Source organism: Schistocerca nitens, chromosome 1, assembly GCF_023898315.1.
Source record: "Schistocerca nitens isolate TAMUIC-IGC-003100 chromosome 1, iqSchNite1.1, whole genome shotgun sequence".
Classification (NCBI taxonomy): Eukaryota; Metazoa; Arthropoda; class Insecta; order Orthoptera; family Acrididae; genus Schistocerca; species Schistocerca nitens.
Genome location: NC_064614.1, coordinates 288,760,649 through 288,780,483, shown reverse-complemented (window position 1 = coordinate 288,780,483; position 19,835 = coordinate 288,760,649). Strand labels below are relative to the sequence as shown.

Here is a 19,835-nt window from a genome sequence, read left to right as displayed (position 1 = left end):
GAGAGAAATTCTGAATTCTGTTATTGGAATGGAAGGCGTACCCGAGATAGATATGGACTCAATCCACACGTCTCGATTCTCATGGATGTGTATCATCGTTGTGGAGTGTAGTGGATGAAGAATACACATCTGGCGGTGGCGGGATTCGTGGTGTCATCTTTCGAAAGCAGGAAGAGTGGCCGAGTCCGTCCGTGAGTGGTCGGTGCCGCCGTTGATAAGCGAGCTCGGCTCAAGGGTCCGCGCTACAAAAGCGGCGCCGGGGCGCAGAGTCCAGCAGTGGGTCAGCCAGCGGCCAGTCGTCAGCCGGAGACAGCAGCGACACCATGTGGAGAGCGGCGCGAGCGGTCACGGCCACCGGCGGCCTGCGGGCCTCCGCCCCCACCCACGCCTCCACCCCCGCCCCCGCAGCCACCCACGCCATGGCGCGCAGGGGCCACCGCACCGTCGCCCCCCGCCTCATCCTGCAGCAGGTACGAACGCGCACTGCCAGGATTACACTTCAAGTAAACAAGTCGTCAAACAGTGCTAGAGATTACACTTCAAGTAAATAAGTCGTCAGATAGCATGCTAGAACGAACACCACAGTGGCACACAGAAGCCGGGTGGCATTGGAAGCGGTGTAACCTATTCGTCGTTCTACCGGCTCATCTAGAGTCGTACAACGGTATCGGATCCACTGACAGCTTGCCATTTTATACATACGTGTAGCTTTGCCATAGCTCTAGGCTATGTTAAACGGAGTGCAAACATTGATGTTTGCTTAGTGGTCTACATCCACTCTTACTTTTGTACATACAAGGCCATAGTTTGATGTGGATTTAGTGTATCAATATGGTTTTCTTCCCCCTTATACTTTACAAAATGATGCACTGAAAGAATCATTATACATACGTCATGGTGCAAGTAATAACGTCTCTAATTTTGTTATCGCGATCTTTACTCAAAATATAAGCGAGAGAAAATAATTGACTTCTTATCTTGGAACGTACTATATCATAATTTTAAGAGTAAGGACAATTCTATAGCATCCTCTTTTTTACAACGCTATGGCCCGGCCTTTCAAGATCCTCTGTCTCCTCCGTTAATCCCAACTGGTCCCAGACTGATGAACAAATATGTTACCTATTCGAACGTATCTGTCCCTCCCGAAAATTGTTTTGTGTAGTTCTACCATCTTAAGTAGACGAAGATAAGAAATACTCTTGCCTTGGAAACCAAATAACATATGACGGACGAAGCAAGGACGATATAAAAAGGAGACAAGCAGAGGCGAAGAGGGCATTCATAGCCAAAGGAATCTACAAGTACCAAAAATAGGTCTTAATTTGAGCAGCAAATCTGTGAGAATCTAGATTTGGAGCAAGCATTACATGGTTGTGAATTATGAACTGCGGGAAAACCGCATGAGTAGAATCAAAGAATTGCTGTAGAACGACGTTGAAAATTAGTTGTACACATCAGAGGTTGTCGGTAGGGTCGGCAAAGAAAGGAACATAAGGAAAAAAATGACAAGAAGATGAGGTAAAATGACGTAGAAATGCATTGAGACATCAAGGAATAACTTCCATAGCATAGAGAGTAAAAACTAAAAGGGAAGCCAAAGATTGTAATACATCCAGCAAATAACTGAGAACGTAGGTTAAAAGAGCTACTGTGAGATGAAGAGATTGACACAAGAGAGGATTTCGTGGCGGATCGCAACAAACCAGTCACACGAATGACAGGCTTCGAAAGTAAGTCAATAAAATAAAACCTTAAATTACTCCAGACGTAATTATATGAGGTCCGTTTGTCACTGAGTCCAGTGACAATTGGCGATGATGTACCCGGAACCCTTGAAGGCACAAAGTGAAAAAAACTAGTTGAAAATCAGTTACACAACATTTCTTCTTCCCGGTATTATTTCGATTTTCTTTCGCAGATTTCAGGCATCAAGCTGAACGGAACACCTCACGTTAATAATTTCTTTTTGTGCATGGAACTACTCTTCTTCTACATTATTTTTCTTGTTGCTAAAGAGGTTAAAGGTGTGATGATAACATTGTCTAAGATTGTATCAAACAACACAAATAAAGCAAATACATCCCAGCATAAACGACGTACTCTTCAGCTATAAAACGTACATCCGTCGAAAATCGCTGGATGAGAAAGGGATGAAAAATGTTTCGTATTTCATAGAAGTCTGTGTTATTTAAATTGTATGCAAGATATTGTTCATTACACACAAAACGGGTTTATTTCCATGTATTTTACGACTAGAGCCAATAAAATTTACATGGAAACGCATGCGTCAACGCTTAACCGTCATGTGGTGGAAATTTAATATTTATGTTTATGTACGTCACTGTACCCTTTGCTGAATCATAGAAAGCTTTGGGAGGGGAGGGCTGGGGATATTTGAGGAGGACGACGAGGGAAGATGGAGGGAGGAGGAAAGCACCCACAAACATACAGCGAATATAGCCCCATATCCGTGAACTAGGCACGGTGTTAGGTGTATACGTATCTTTTGCCCATGCTAAAAGACTGAAAACAAACTTCACCAATATGTGCTTAAACAATTAAACGAATTTTGAAATTAATGTAAGTAATATTTATGATGACAGAAGTTACTTTCACAATGTTTTGAATGCAGCCCGGTATTGTAAAGCACTCATTGTTGGCATTTCTATTAGGTATTAGGACGTTAAAGGCATCGAATCTCAGTTGATGTAATCACTCAGGATTTTTTTTTAACTGGGGATACTTGTAGCGTTTCGACATCTAGTTAACATACTGACAGTTTACCTTCTTCATTTCCTTCGGCTAAACAGCATTTTCTCGAGTGGCAACTTCAGTTTCTTCATTAGTCTCTGCCACCAAGGTCAGTGTTCTGAGCGGCTTTTAAACTGTAGGAGGCAGATATGATCTTCTGGAATAAAACAAGTGAGCAGCTGTCGTCGTGGCAAGCACTGACCTCTGGCTGCCTCGGGACGCAGAAGGAGCAAAATCAGCTCTTATCTTCCGCAAACAAACAGCTTAGCCTCACATACATACACACATCGCTGTTGTGCCCTGGATGATACGAGGGGAAAGTTTACTCTGCAATGGACTTTTATTACGTCCTCTACATAATACACTTACTCACATCAACGCGATTTCTACCTGTACAACAACATCCAAAGTAGATTAACAAAAGTACTACGAAACACTTGTCCTGTCTGCTTTCGTTGCGTTTTCCGAGTATGGAACATGATCGTGGAGAGAAACATATGGTTTCCGTATTATCTGTGATGCTAACGTTGTAATATAAGTACGTTACGTATAAAATAAGTATTATCCTTTTTGTAGTATGAATTGTATCAGAGCGAAGACATGATCACAGAACGTTTATCCAGTGAAGTTGGGCTCGAAGTTAAATGTTACGTCAGTGCCACCGTATCTTTTTTCATATGAGTGCTCGGTGCCATTTCATGTTATGGACACTTCTGTGGCAGCTATCTAGAGACATTTCAATCAGTGCCACGTTTTCCAGTCTGATTGCTCAGTGTCGCCAAAAGCGTGTCTGCCGTAATCTCTGTGCAAACATATAATATCAGCGGTCGTCAACAGATTAAACACCGGTAAATGCCCGAAAGCGATAACAGAGCTTCTGACTGATTGACGGTAAACCTGACCAGATAGCCAACAAGTTAAAAGTTCCGCAACATATAAAATATTTGTCGAATGTTCATCGTCACGTCAGTTATCCATTTAAGTACGTAATCAACACCTAACTAGCTAGAATACAACAAATAAGGGATGAGAGGGACCCATTTGAAATGACTCTTCGAATTATCTTAATGGCGTTATATGAAGAAACAGAGGACCCATACCACAACTGAAAACTGTCACATATATGACGCTTATGTAAGGAGCGATTATATCACTACGTTGAGATGAAATTATGCAAAAATAATGGAGAAACGCATGCTGAAATACAAGTGAATTTAGTAAGAACTGAAACTACGAAGAAGCGTGAACCTTGATGATGATTACACGGTCCACAACAGTACACTTGAGATTAGGTAAAGAGGCGACATCTGTATAAAAAAGCCGTTAAATGAAGCACTTAAATAAATGTCACTGTATACAGTACAACAGATACTAACTAGAAACATAAAAACTAGTCATCCGATGTAGTACGATAAGTTCCCGAAAGTGTTGGAATATATCAGACAGAGTTTTTCACAGTCTCGGACAAAGATCTTCGAGAACCAATTTTACATACATCAGAAAAAGTTATTCATCACCTCGATTCTGAGAGTTCCGGAACCTGTGCAGAAAATTGGAATAGAGATCAACATAAAACGTTATTTCCGCAGTTTTTACTGCTCATGAAAACCACAAAATGGTTCAAATGGCTCTGAGCACTATGGGACTTAACATCCGAGGTTAGCAGTCCCCTAGAACTTAGAACTACTTAAACCTAACTAACCTAAGGACATCACACATATCCATGCCTGAGGCAGGATTCGAACCTGCGACCGTAGCGGTCACGCGGTTCCAGACTGAAGCGCCTAGAACAGCTCGGCTACAACGGACGGCTGAAAACTACACATTGCATGTTGTACCACCATACAGAGAGACCTTCAGAGATGGTGGTCCAGATTTCTGTACACGCCAGTACCTCTAATACCCAGTAGCGCGTCCTCTTGCATTGATGCATGGCTGTACTCGTCGTGGCACACTATCCACTAGTACATCAAGGCACTCTTGGTCCATATTGTCCCACTCCTTAAAGACGATTCGGCGTAGATCCGTCAGAACGGTTGGTGGGTCACAGCCCTTTTCAATGAATACCAAGCATGTTCGATAGGGTTCATGTGTGGAGAACATGCTGGCCACTCTAGTCGAGCGATGTCGTTATCCTGAAAGAAGTCATTCACAAATTGTGCAGTATGGGGGCACGAATTGTCGTCCATGAAGGCGTATGCCTCGCCAATATACTCCCGATATGGCTGCAGTATCGGTCGGAGGATGGCATTCACGTATCGTACAGCCGTTATGGCGCATTCCATGACCACCAGCGGCGTACGGCGTACGTCGGCCCCACATAATGCTACCCCAAAACAGCAGGTAACCTCCACCTTTCTGCACTCGCTTGCCAGTGTGTCTAAGGCGTTCAGCCTGACTGGGTTGCCTCCAAACTCGTCTCCGACGATTGTCTGGTTGAAGGCATATGCGACATTCATCGGTGAAGAGAATGTGAAGCCAATCCTGTGCGGTCCTTTCGGCATGTTGTTGGGTCCATCCGCGCTGCATGGTGTCGTGGTTGCAAAGATGGACCTCGCCTTGGACATCGGGAGTGAAGTGGCGCATCATGCAGCCTATTACTCACAGTTTGAGTCGTAAAACGACGTCCTGTGGCTGCACGAAAAGCATTATTCAACATGGTGGCTTTGATGTCAGAGTTCCTCTGAGCCATAATCCGTAGATAGCGGTCATCCACTGCAGTAGTAGCCCCTGGGCGGCCTGAGCGAGGCATGTCATCGACAGTTTCTGCCTCTCTGTATCTTCTTCATGTCCGAACAACATGGCTTTGGTTCACTCGGAGACGCCTGGACACTTCCCTTGTTAAGAGGCCGTCCTGGCATAAAGTAACAATGCGGACGCCATCGACCCGCGGTATTGACCGTCTAGGCATGGTTGAACAACAGACAACACGAGCCGTGTACCTCAATCCTGGTGGATTGACTGGAACTGATCGGCTGTCGCACCCCCTCCGTCTAATGGGCGCTGCTCATGAATGGTTGTTTACATCTTTGGGCGAGTTAAGTGACATCTCTGAACAGTCAAAGGGGCTGTGTCTGTGATACAGTATCCAGAGTCAACGTCTCTCCTGAGGAGTTCTGGGAAACGGGTGATGCAAAACTTTTTTTGATGTGTGTAATTGGTTTGAGCACCCATGTCCAGGAAACGGGAACCAGCTTCGTTTATAATTTGATGATACAGACAAACAAAAAATGTTAACGACATGGAAGTTCTCCTCCGACAACGATGCGAAACGAAATCCATCACAAATTGATCATATACACACTTCTCTGCTCTTAGCACAGTGGTTTTGAAATCAGTCATTTCACTACAAGCAGGAAAATGCAAAAGCATTACGTAAACAGATCTGCATGTCATCTCAAGGAGTTCACGCAGATGGTGGTCGTTTTTGTGAAACAAAACAGGTGGTTAAACAGCAGTAATTCTCGAGTTCAATGGTAAACGCTCTGAATTCTGTGGAAGAAACTTTCTCTAAAAGAATCCGATTGTTAAGGGGAGTACAGACACCGAAAAGCAGGCTGTACAGAAATGTCTCTGCATTACGAAAAATAACTCTGAGATTGTTTTTAAATACATGATGTTCGGAAATTCCCGTTACAGACTTCTTAAACTTGTAGAGGGGTTTGAGTAAGTACTATTTAGAATTGGAACCCATGTCCGGGAACGTACCGTTTCCGTGCTGCAGCCGTTTGAAAACATGTTTGCTATGTTGGTATGCAACAGGGTAGTGGGTGCAGGGGGGGGGGAGGGGGGGTTACGGCGGTACGGCCGATGTCGTTTGACGTCTATCCGACCTCTCTGACCTGGTTTGACCCTCATTCGGGTGTCTGTGAGTATTAGAGCAACATAGTTGAGTACACGTTTTCAGAATACACTGGCATGATCGTTCTGAACGGCGAGGCAAATCTCACGGTAATGGAAGAGCTGCTCGTCACCTTTATCAATATCGTTTTCCACAACGTCCGACTCCATCGCATATACTTTTTGCCACAATTACGCAGCGGCTTCGAAAAGGAGTTCCCTCACCTCCAGCAGACGTGACTGTGATGCTCCGTGGACACGCCGCAAACTCGAACTGGAAGAGGCCGTACTGCATCACGTTGAATAGAAGCCGTCAACGAGTACACGAGCAATTTCTTTGACTATTAGTGAGTGGAATTTTGAAACAAGTGATGTACTGGTTCACGCCTAATCGATTACTTGTAAAAGTGGCCACGTTACCAATATATTTACAAATGGCTGTAGCACGAAAAAGGTACGATTCCGGGCAAGGGTTCCAATTCAATATATTATCTACTCACTCCCCTCTACAAGTCGTAGAAGTCTGTAACGGGAATTTTTTAACACCCTGTTTAGCCCGTCTGGCGCATGGGCACATAAAATTTAACGGCTCTCGCGGCGCCACTAAACGACAGTTGGCTCTGTTTTGGCACAAATTTTTCACTTTTCTCCTCATTTCGATATCTGTAATCATCGTTAACAAACAAAATGTTGCACCATACTATGAAAGCAACTTTTTACAAATGTAGTACCTTCCAAAGGTTGGTTCAAATGGCTCTGAGCACTATGGGACTCAACTGCTGAGGTCATTAGTCCCCTAGAACTTAGAACCAGTTAAACCTAACTAACCTAAGGACATCACAAACATCCATGCCCGAGGCAGGATTCGAACCTGCGACCGTAGCGGTCTTGCGGTTCCAGACTGCAGCGCCTTTAACCGCACGGCCACTTCGGCCGGCTCCTTCCAAAGGAAAACGACTTCGAAGTACCTGTACTACGCTGTACTCACGAGCGCAATGAGGCGAATCCCAGTTGACACTTTGTACAGTTAATGAGCTGCGTAATTAGCAACTTTTACAAACGATAGGTTACGCAAAATTTCATATCCGAATCGAACTCATATATCCTTCTGCGGTACTGAAAATATGTTCATGCCGTGTAGGAACGCTATAGCTACTGCATCACTGTCCAGCAACTAACAAGGGATAATATACATGGAAATGTACAAATTCAATATAGAAATTCAATATCCAGTGTCACAAGTTGAATTCAATAGCGCCCCAAACCGCCACGTTTGGTGTTTGTTTGCTATGCCACTCAACAGTTGGTAATATCGTATTCGGTCATCACGGCATTAACATGGTCATTACTCCCTGAGGTACTTGTGGTTTCTGTGTAAACCAAGTCGACACAGTGGCATGAGTTCCATCAATCCACTCCACACAGTCGATACACTCAGGTCCGAATATATAGCAGTGATCCAGTATCAAAACGACATTATGAATGAAAATATATACTCTGTTAAGTCTCTACATGCAAGATGAGGGTCATTCACTCCTCATCTATTATGTAGTCATTCCGTTGACTCCAGTATACGTACGTCTCAGTGTACAACATTCTTCTGTACACTCATCTCACGCATGCACCACTACCGTATATTAAACGAACAGTTGGTGTGTTAAATTAAATGACGTTGCTTCCCTCGTCATTACGTCAGTAACTTGGTTATATGTTTCATTTTTCTAATAACTTTTAGGAACTAGACAATGAAAGTTTCGACTGGGTTAATGCTAGCTCATTTCAAAACCAACTTAACTACACTCTGTTTTAGGCAGATCCCACTTGGCACGGATGAATAGCCCGAAAACATGATAGTGAGCTCAACTACCAAATGCCAACTCAATACTGCAATTGTCCACTGACTGCTGTGTTGCCACGCCAAGTTCATGGACAAAGCAACAACAGTCACTACATAAGAACGGATTGTCAACGAGCCAGTGCTGAATTTGGCTAAACCAACGGTAGCTGCAGTAACGCAATACGTAATCTACGATGAAACTAAACCATAAACTTAACGACAGTTGTCAAGTAATATAGGGATAAATGTATCGCCTTGCGGGGATATAGGATCCTCACACATCCTGGACCTAAAAAATTTCGTCTGTATATTTATGGCAACATAAAGTTCCAGTGTGAAATTAACTAGAAAAGAAGGCCCCAGCAGATTGAAAGGAAACAATGGTTAAATACTACAGAATAATAAATTAACAAGCACATTAATTATATGAACTTAACAGTCACCAGACGTAAACAGAACTTAAAGAATAAGTACATATGACACCAAAGAAAAATCTCTAACGTAGGTATACAAGAAAATATGAGTGAAAAAAAAATACAACTCCTTATAGTATGTGTCCAATATTAGAACTGTATCACCTAACGTAAGTATCTCTGATAATTAACGGCACATTTTAGTGAAAAGCCTCTCTTTCTTCATAAAAATAAATCCTTGATGTGACTTTGAAGAAATGATTTTATCAAAATAATTAAATGTATATAACAACTAATCAACTATTTACTTATAGTAATTAATATCCTTTACAGAAGAAATTAAATCAGCACACCCTAGTCTGTCTTGCTGGTGTGTCTGTAAACAAGCTTTATTAGCTTCAAAACAATGTATAATGAATTGAACAACTCATCTAATTGGTGTTATTGTGAAAGACAAACTGCAACTTATTATATAATTACGTAACCAGATACGTAATATTTCCAAGTGAAATACAGAAATGGTAACAGCTATAAGGTTTGGAAACGAAGGAGGACAATAGAAGGGTGCAGAGCTAGATCTGTGACCCACAGTTGACGTGGCTACCTCAGAATTCGAAATATCCAGATGTAAACATACCTGGAGTTGCGCTATGTCATCTACATCAATCACTGCACTATGGGATATTCTGATTTATAAAGAACCAAATCAGCAACTGAAGATCTGTCGCTCCGCTCTGTGCGGCTTTATTGACATAAATATCAATTCCATACATATATTGGTCAGATACACAGTTTCCCCACGCTCGACCACCTTTGCCCATGTGCCGTGTATAAATATCAATTTTTCCTGACTCATTCTGAATTTGTGCGAAAGAAGTTCTAAATTGTTTTAGGAAAATAACTGGGTGTAATTTTATGTGCTGACCAAAGTCTTTAAACCGTCACTGACTGAGCTCACTATCGACGATGAAATTAGTGCCGCAACCCTCCCCACGATTGTCTTGCATTAGCATTTCTACTTCCTGTTCGTAGTGACCTGCGTGTTGCAAATTTTTACATCATCCATTGGTTCTTCCAATTCCTGTACCTCTGATTCTAAATCGGAATATTGCTGTTGCACGTCTAATTCTATTTTAATAACCGATTTTTTGTTCTGTTCGCACGCTTATTTATCACAAACTACTTCCGTAAATTTATTGAACTGAAACTGTGTCTTATTACAAACATATACTACATTTTGATCCAAAATTTTGTTCCAATCTCCCAGTTTTTGACTAATCTCATTGAGTATTTTTCCCATATTGGCGCTCAGTTCTTGCTTAGTACTACCTAGTACAAATTTTGATCATCTGCCTTAAAATCTCTTAACTTTTTATCATTCTCATCTTGTTTTTTTATCTAATGTTTGCAAAATTTGCATTAATACATACTCTCTTCCTGGATTACGAACGCGCTTGTTGTCTGTCGCTGCCTCTCGCGGTTCTAGGTCTTCTTTGAACTTTCGTTTTCAACAGCCTTTACAATCTGGTTTCTGTTAATTAATTCTGATTCATTAATGAAATCCATATAACCACTGCCCTGATTAAGACTATCCTCGCCATTGATTACGCTATGATCTTCTCTCCGACTAATCACTGTTATTCAGATACGTATGTCGCACACGTAATTTATAATCAAAGTAACAGTTCACTGTCTATATCTTTTTCCCTGTCCAACGTTGCTTGAAACACCAAGGCGCAACAGAAAATTCAGAATTCACTCACCATACGTTGACGCTGGCTATCGAACTCTGGATCCGAAAATTACCGCAGGTGTCCGTGTATAACACGACTAGCTGGTGTCCTATATTAAACGATGGTGCTTCCTTCCTCTTTATCTCGTTAATTTAATTATACATTTTCTTTTGCTGGTAACTTTTAAGAAGTAGAAAATGAAAGGCTCTATTGCTAACTGTTAAGATAGATCAAATATTGTTGGATTTATGAAAGCGATAACTCATTTCAGAACCAATTTAAATACACTCAATTTTAGCGAAGTTCCACTTGTCATAATACGGCATTCATCACATCACACTGAAGCCTTAAGACTATCTGAGCACGGAACGGATAACTAGCCCGAAAACATACGTGCGAGCGCGACCGCCCTGCGCCGACTTAGTACCGTAACTGTCCACCCGTTACTGTGTTGCCACACTAAGTGCACGAGCAAAGCAACAACAGTCACTGTATAACAACGCAATGTCAGTGGGAAAATCCTGGATTCGGCTACACTAGCGGTAGCTGCAGTAACAGAATACATAATCTGCGATTTAGCTGAACTGTAAGCTTAGGACACATGTCACAAAGAAAAACCGCTCATGTGAAACTCAGCTTGCCCATTCCTCACATGACATACTGCGAACTATGGCTGAAGGGCAACAGGCAGATTCCATATTTCTAAATTTCCGGAAAGCATTTGAAACGGTGCCCCATTGCAGGTTGTTAACGAAGGTACGAGCATATGGAATAAGTTCAAAAATTCGTGAGTGACTTGAAAGTCTTCTTAAATAATAGAACCCATTACGTTGGCCTCGACGGCGAGTGTTCATCAGAGACAAGATTATCGTCAGTAGTGCCCCAGGGAATGTGATAGGAGCCGGCCGCGGTGGTCTAGCGGTTCTAGCCGCTCAGTCCGGAATCGCGCAACTGCTACGGTCGCAGGTTCGAATCCTGCCTCGGGCATGGACATCCATGTGTGATGTCCTTAGGTTAGTTAGCTTTAAGTAGTTCTAAGTTCTAGGGGACTTATGACCACAGATGTTAAGTCCCATAGTGCTCAGAGCCATTTGAACCATTTTTTTGAATGTGATAGGAGCGCTGTTGTTCTCTATATTCATAAATAATTTTGCAGTGAGGGAGGGCAGCAATCTGTGATTGTTTGCTGATCATTCAATGGTGTACAATAATGTATCGAAGCTGAGTGACTGTAGGAACATACAAGACAACTTAGACAAAATTTCTGATTGGTGTGATGAATGGCAGCTAGCCCTGAACATGGACAAATGTAAGTTAATGCGGATGATTAGGAAGATCAAACCTGTAATGTTAGGATACGGTATTTCTAGTGTTCTGCTTAAGACAATCAAGTCGTTTATATACCTGACCGTAACGTTGCAAAGCGATATGAGATGGAACGAGCACATGACAACTGTGACCCGGAAGGTGAATGTTCGACTTCCGTTCATTGGGAGAATTTTAGGAAAGAGTGGTTCACCTACAAAGGAGACCACATATGGGACGTAGGTGCGACGTATTCTTGAGTACGGCTCGAGTGTTTGGGATGAGTACCAGGTATGTCTGAAGGAAAACATCGAAGCAACTCGTAGACGTGTTGCTAGATTTGTAACCGGTAGGTTCGAACAACACGTAAGTGTTGCGGAGATGCTTCGGGAACTCAAATGGGAAGACCTGGAGGAAAACCGACCTCCTTTTCGAGGGACACTATGTAATCAAAAATATCCGGACACCTGGCTGAAAATGAGATTTACAAGTTCGTGGCGCCCTCCATCGGTAATGCTGAAATTCAATATGGTGTTGGCCCACCCTAAGCCTTAATGACAGCTTCCACTCTCGCAGGCATACGTTCAATCAGGTGCTGGAAGGATTCTTGGGGACTGGAAGCCCATTCTTCACGGAGTGCTGCAATAAGGAGAGGTATTGATGTCGGTTGGTGAGGCCTGGCACGAAGTCGGCATTCCAAAACATCCCAAAAGTGTTCTATAGGATTCAGATCAGGACTCTGTGCAGGCCAGTTCATTATAGGGATGTTATTGTCGCGTAACCACTCCGTCAAAGGCCATGAATTATGAACAGTTGCTCGGTCGTGTTGAAAGATGCAGTCACCATCCCCGAATTTCTCTTCAACACTGGGAAGCAAGAAGGTGCTTAAAACATGAATGTAGGCCTGTGCTGTAATAGTGTCACGTAAAACAACAAGGAGTGCAAGCCCCCTTCATGAAAACACGACCGCACCCACGACCACACCATAACACCACCGCCTCCGGATTTTACTGTTGGCACTACACACGCTGTCAGATGACGTTCACTGGGCAATTGCCATGCCCACACACTGTCATCGGATCGCCACATTGTGTACCGTGATTCGTCACTCCACACAACGTTTTTTCATTATTCAATAGTCGCCCCTTACACCAAGCGAGGCGTCGTTTGGCATTTACCGGCGTGATGTGTGACATATGAGTAGCCACTCGACCATTAGATCCAAGTTTTCTCACGTACTGCCTAACTGTCGTAGTACTTGCAATGTATCCTGATGTTTTAAATTCCTGTGTGATGGTCTAAATAGATGTCTGCCTATCACACGTTACGACCCTCTTCAACTGTCGGCGGTCTATGTCAGTCAACAGACGAGGTCGGCCTGTACGCTTTTGTGCTGTATGTGTCCCTTCATGTTTGACTTCATTATCACATCGGAAACAGAGGACCTAGGGATGTTTAGGAGTGTGGAAATCTCGCATAACACAAGTGACACCCAATCACCTGACCACGTTCCAAGTCCGTGAGTTCCACGGAGCGACCCATTCTGCTCTCTCACGATGTCTAATGACTACTGAGGTCGCTGATATGGAGTACCTGGCAGTAGGTGGCAGCACAATGCACCTAATATAAAAAACGTATGTTTTGGGGGTGTCCGGATACTGTTTATCACATACTATACACTATTGAGAAAATTTAGCGACCGGCATTTGAAGCTGACTGCGGAACGATTCTACTGCCGCCAACATACGTTGCGCGTAGGGAGCACTAAGATAAGATACGAGAAAGTAGGGTTCATACGGAGACATATAGACAGTCATTTTTCAATCGCTCTATTTTCGAGTGAAACAGGAAAGGAAATGACTAGTAATGGTAGAGCGTACCCTCCGCCATGCACCGTACGGTGGCTTGCGGAGTATGTACTTAGATGTAGATAAGAGATATATCAAGGACGGAGGATACAGGCTTATTACACGTAATAGCATGATGTTGTGAAGCCGAAACGACTCGCTGTGACAATCCATTTTCCCTGTGGAAAATCAGTCTGTCCCATTGGAAGTCACATCGTGGTACTGAGATTTTTGATAACGAGGCATATTTATTTATTTCAAGTTTCCTCTTGGTTTTGTGACACTTCATATAATGAGCTTGGCTACATCCTTTGCAGTCACCTCCAAAGGGCGTTACAGTCTTTCATGTACGCTATCTGTCTTCAGTATCAATTACATATTCCTGGTACAGGATTCTAGATAACATTTAAGCGTGGGTTTATTTGGATAATCTTTCCTGATCATCCAATTTTCGCAAGAATTACTGCGTTACTCGTTTAAAGTATCCTATTTGTGTAACACTTCTAAATAGTTTACGTAGCTGAACATAGGCTTTATAACCCTCTGGTAGTACTGTAATTGAAGAAAGGTCGTCACTGGTGCACGCCTTGATGCTTGTCTGAAGGTTAGATCCTTTTTTCCATTACATATAAAGTAAGACACTTCTCCTACCTTGGTGATCTCAACATGTCTATCAAAATACTTAAACGCATTCCATTTAGTGTCCACAAATACACATTGTCAATATTGCACAACGTACTGATAGAGTAGCTGCTTATGTTGAAGCACTAAATCCTATTTAGGGTTAAGCGGATATGCCTAACATGAAGTTTTAAAGTAAATAAATGTTAAGTTACGGCATGTACTACGAATATAGTCTCCAACGCACAAGTGAAAATGATGTTAAATTGTTGGCGGGGGGGGGGGGGGGGGCAGGTGTCACTCACTTTTCGGTGTAAATTTTAAGTGATATTTAGAACAACATAGACTGAGGCTATTAAGAAAACCTTCGCTGATCGACTTTATCGGATGAATGAAGCTGAACAATAAACTAGAGAACTAATGTTTTTGAAACAAAAAGTTTTCTCTGCGATTCAGCTGTAGTAGAATGGTGGAGCAGTATATTATCTTCTCATCAAGCGTTCGTAATAAACATCTATTAATCTTACCAAAAATCGTAAAAGAATTTGTTATTTGTCACCCTATAATGTTCAGTCGAGATTAGATATTACAGAAACCACAGGCTAAAAAATAATATTTTTCCATAAAACAATTTTTTGTCTTGTCATATTCGTTCTTAAGGCATCCACAGGTAGGTGAATTCCAACATTCAGAAGCCTGTCGTTCACGACGCGTAAATCATTCTCCATTTTCTGCCGTCGTTACCGAATGTACTTGCCGGGCGCTGAAATCGTGCGAATCGCGCTCCCTGAGGCTCTCATAATGTGATCTATTGAGCTACGCTACATTAACCACAATAAAGTCGCATTAAAGGGCTGTCGTCAATCGCCCAAACCATTACAGAAGCTCAGGAGAATTTTTTCTGAGATAGGGAAATCCCTTTTATTATGACAAAGGACCATAAATGGTCCCTCGGAGAGCATATGCACTGCAAGAAGAGCCTGCTAAATCACGCAGACGGATTTGAGCAGTTGCAAGAAGACGTCGATAAGCTCTCGATCATTCTCTCAGTTGTTAGCGCCAAAGGCAAATACCGACTGTACATTTCCTGTGTATTTCTAGCATTCGTTCATATTCAGCAATACACATTATGTGTTTTACAGTATTCAGCTCCCAACAAATGGCAATTAGAGTTTAATAGAAAAAGAGACTGTGTGTATGTTAACGTCTTTTGAAATCTATCGGCCAGTGCTATTTAGTTTCAATGTGTTGACGGCTGTATGTTGTATTTATATATGTTGGATATACCATTGATTACTAGTCATGTCATCAAATAACCTCTGCACTGGACTCGGTGTAATTTTCACAAAGCTTTGTTACAGATAGCTTATGTGCTAGATAATGGCTTAGTAGAGACACCTGGGAGTAATCAGAAATAAATGACGTCATAATACCACCACGTTAAGAAAAGATTTACCTTTTCTATTTCGTGTTAATGAATGTGACTATAACTGCGCCTTTCTCGGATACGTGTCTTATTAATAACTCTGTTGAACTCTTTAGCCGTAATTCCTCCTTTAAGAATACATATACTTCCATTCTTTACAAGGAACCTTACGGTGCGTGGTGGAAGTATTTCTGATACACCAATTACTTTCCTACCGTTTGTTTAATGTGGTCATTCCACTTTGGATCGCGCGGGAATGTTTCGCCAAGGCATGTTGTTTCTGTTTCCAGTCATTGTCGTCAATAGTATTATCGAAGGATATGCTTGAGGTTCAAAAAGGAGTGTGAAACTTCCACCCCTTTACAGAGTCATTTCCATAACATTTACGTACTATGGCACGTAGCTCCTGTACGGGGAGTCAGATGTACACTAAAAAAAAGGAAGTTAAAGCTTGGTTTAAAACAACTGTTTCCTTTATCCGGTAGTTTATACCCAGGAGATTAAAAACGCATCATGTTAACAGATCTCCTGCTCTCTTTATAACTAACGTACTTGCAACTACGATGTTAAAACGCACAAAAACGTTTCCATTATCTGATTTGTGCGCCACAAACAGCCCCACCCATGCCCGTGTCAGCTAAAGCATTCAGTCGCTTCATAAGACCCGTATTCGGACACAATTTCTTCGCTACATGTACCTTCGATAAGGATGATGAAATGCATCCACCTGTCTTTTGGTGAGGTAGATGAATGTCATCAGAAAATTCCCCATTTTGAAAGGGAGCACTTATGGAAATTTTCATTTCTTTAGTTACTTATCTTGACAAAGTCAGGTCCATGAGGCCCACACTTAAATCTAACAAAGACATTCTGCATAATTTGCATTACACCTGTTACGACCAGCATGTTATAAGTGATCTTGTATCTAATTTAGAAATAACTATTATGTAAAAAGAGAAATCAGTGGTAGCAGTAGCAGAAAAAGCCATCGTTAATGTTCGCTCCTGAAAAGTAGAGCAACGAAGACAAATAACTCGTACATGCAGATAGTCTTAAACTACGAGCGCTAGCAGAAATGGGTACGAGAGAAGGGCGAGCGAGGCGGGAAAACACGAACGTGATGAAACGATCCGGTCGGAGTGGCCGAGCGGTTCTAGGCACTACAGTCTGGAGCCGCGCGACCGCAACGGTCGCAGGTTCGAATCCTGCCTCGGGCATGGATGTGTGTGTTGTCCTTAGGTTAGTTAGGTTTAAATAGTTCTAAGTTCTAGGGGACTGACGACCTCAGCAGTTAAGTCCCATAGTGCTCAGAGCCATTTGAACCATTTGAACAAAAAAGTCTACGATATATTACACATCCTGCCGCAGCGTAACACCTCAGATGTTCCATTAAGAGAGCGTATGAGAAAGTGGCGTGACTAACTGAGAAATTAAAAGGGACAGAAGGGTAACTGGGAGACGATGGGAGAATTTGCTTCACTGTTTGATACTGACCATACCTAATGTTTTAAAGGAAATTATGAGATGACAGAAGGAAAACCCCAGCTTTTACTTAAACTCAACACTTCACTGTATTGTGCACAAAGCGCAGGTTGCTTGTTCAATAGGCGGCTAGTAGTAACAGAGTTAACAGCTGTTTTTGTCTTGTGGACTGGCACAGCTAGAGGACTAAACATGTGAGACCCATTGTTACGATTATGGCGAGATGACAGGTACTTAATCTCTGTTGCGAAGTACTGGAGTGCCTATGCATTGACAACTCGAGAATGGCTTGGTTCAAATGGCTCTGAGCACTATGGGACTTAACATCTGTGGTCATCAGTCTCCTAGAACTTAGAACTACTTAAACCTAAATAACCTAAGGACATTACACAAGACCGAAGCGCCTAGAACAGCACCGCCACACCGGCCGGCCAACTCGAGAAAGTAAACATAATTACGTACGGTAGTGACGTAGGTTGTCCGGTCGCTACCACTGTAATTGTGTGTTGCAAGCACTAACTGGCTGTTGGAAGCAAATGACATTGTCAAACAGCCATTCTGTCTGGAGATCCAATAGTCGTGCCATGATGGATTACATCCCTATAGAGTAGAGGTTCGGTAGAGCGAGTCATTGCACAAATTTACCTTACATATCCTGTAGAAATTTACTCCATGGCATATGGCGGATGCCTTTCTGCATGTTGCGACAGTACTTTCTGTCCATATGAGGCGTTCATTCAAAGTTGCACCTAAGTTCTTCGCTATTTCCTGATGTGGCATTCGGATACTGCCGATAAGAACAGGAGTCATTTGTTCCCATACATCATAACTCTTTAGTTTCCCGCGAAATACTAAAATTACTTGGTACTTCTTTGCTGGCGTTTAAGTCCCAGGTTTGGCATTCATGTGAATACCGAGACAGATCGCAATTCATCCGAATGGTGTCAGTATCGATACCTTCAGGACTGGCACTTAACTTAAGCTTAATATCATTGACATGGAAATGATAAGCAGGACAAAATCGACTGGATGTCATTGACATACGAGGAGGACAATAGTTGGCTGAGAACTGATCCCTGTGGGGCTTCTGCAGAACATTCTTCAAGGACAACTTTTCACTCACACAGATCACACGCTGCTGTCACTCAAGTAGATTTCCAAGCTCATCAGCGCACTGTCTGAAAACTTCAGCGGTCACATTTTTCTGGGCAGTATGTAAAATTCAACGGTATCAGATCCTTTGCTTAGGTCTAGTATTGTCAATATTGTGGCCTCGAGCTTGTTCGTGGCACATTTTTCAGGTTCTAGTGCAGTGTTTGCATTAGAGATCATATTCCAGTGCTTACGTTATGGCGGGTAAGATACTGATTAGCTCGAAATAGCGAGGTTATAACGGATTTTAGTTCATCTAGGAAGGTCGGACTGCACATCTTTTACATTGAGTGGGAAATATCCGTTTACAAGAGAAAAATTATGCTATAAGATAGGTACTAAGGTAACAGCGACTTCGCGCTGATACCGTAGCTGCCTATCACTTCAGAAGAGGCCCTCATTATTGTTTTGCTTGTCATATTCATTGCAATGTACACTGCCTGGCGAAGAAAGTAGAATCCTCAGAGGATACGGTCCGATGCCAATATAACTTCGTACACGTACACGCCATGGACGAGCGTCTACATGATTAGATTTGTAGTTCTCCGTGGCAGCTAGCACGGCACCACAGTGCACTAGCGATGTTCGTGTTTAGTGTGCTTACCAGGTCTGGAAGGGTATATAACGGACGTAACCAGCGTCAGATGTTGAGTGATCATACATACGCACATACTGGTGTGAGACTGAAGTATCAGCAGCTGACGTTGTGAGTCTCCATCGCGCTGGCCAGTCGAATCGTGTAATATCCAGATTCGTGGCGCATTTGGATGTGACAGCGGTCCGACGTTGGACTGCATGGAAACGTTATGGCATGCATACTCGTCGCCAAGATTCTGATGACCACGTCCAACCACCACAAGCGAGGATCGCCGTACTGTGCGCCAATCACATCGTAATCCCATCACATCTGGGCCTGCCATACGCGAACAAGAATAGGACTTCCTGCAATACTCTGTGTCACCCCTCACCATTGTTCAGAGACTATCAGCAGCCGAATTAGGGATTTACTATTCCGTAGTGCGCTGTCAGTAACACCACATCACAAACGGAAAGCATGAATTCCTGACAAATGGTTCAAATGGCTCTGAGTACTATGGGACTTAACTTCTGAGGTCCTCATGTTTGCTGCATTATATCAGAAACAGAAGCGAGAAATAAAATTGTGATTACTCATGAACTATCCCTGACAGAAAAAAACTAAAATTAGTTTTGAATTCAGTGCTCGAAGTACAATTAGTATCACAATGTATTTTTTCAGAAATAGAAAAAAAGTTTTTTTGTAGAACAGTGTAATTTTGGACTGAGGATCACGTGGTTGACTTATGGCCAGGATACAGTCTAACATTATCGAAGGGAGTCATAATAAAAACAGAAAAATTCCAACAGAAACACTCCAATAAGTGAATAGTAAGAACACAGAAACAT

The 19,835-nt window shown here is 42.5% G+C and overlaps 1 protein-coding gene across 1 annotated transcript in view; it reads left to right on the top strand.

The window, feature by feature from the left end:
- The first annotated feature begins 292 nt into the window (after positions 1–292).
- The window catches only part of LOC126248240 (delta-1-pyrroline-5-carboxylate synthase), a 204,232-nt gene continuing 184,689 nt past the window's right edge, over positions 293–19,835 (top strand). Inside the window, exon 1 of the mRNA XM_049949084.1 lies at positions 293–470. Within this exon, the coding sequence (XP_049805041.1) occupies positions 324–470 (147 nt within the window). The 5' untranslated portion in view covers positions 293–323. The remainder of the gene's footprint in view (positions 471–19,835) is intronic.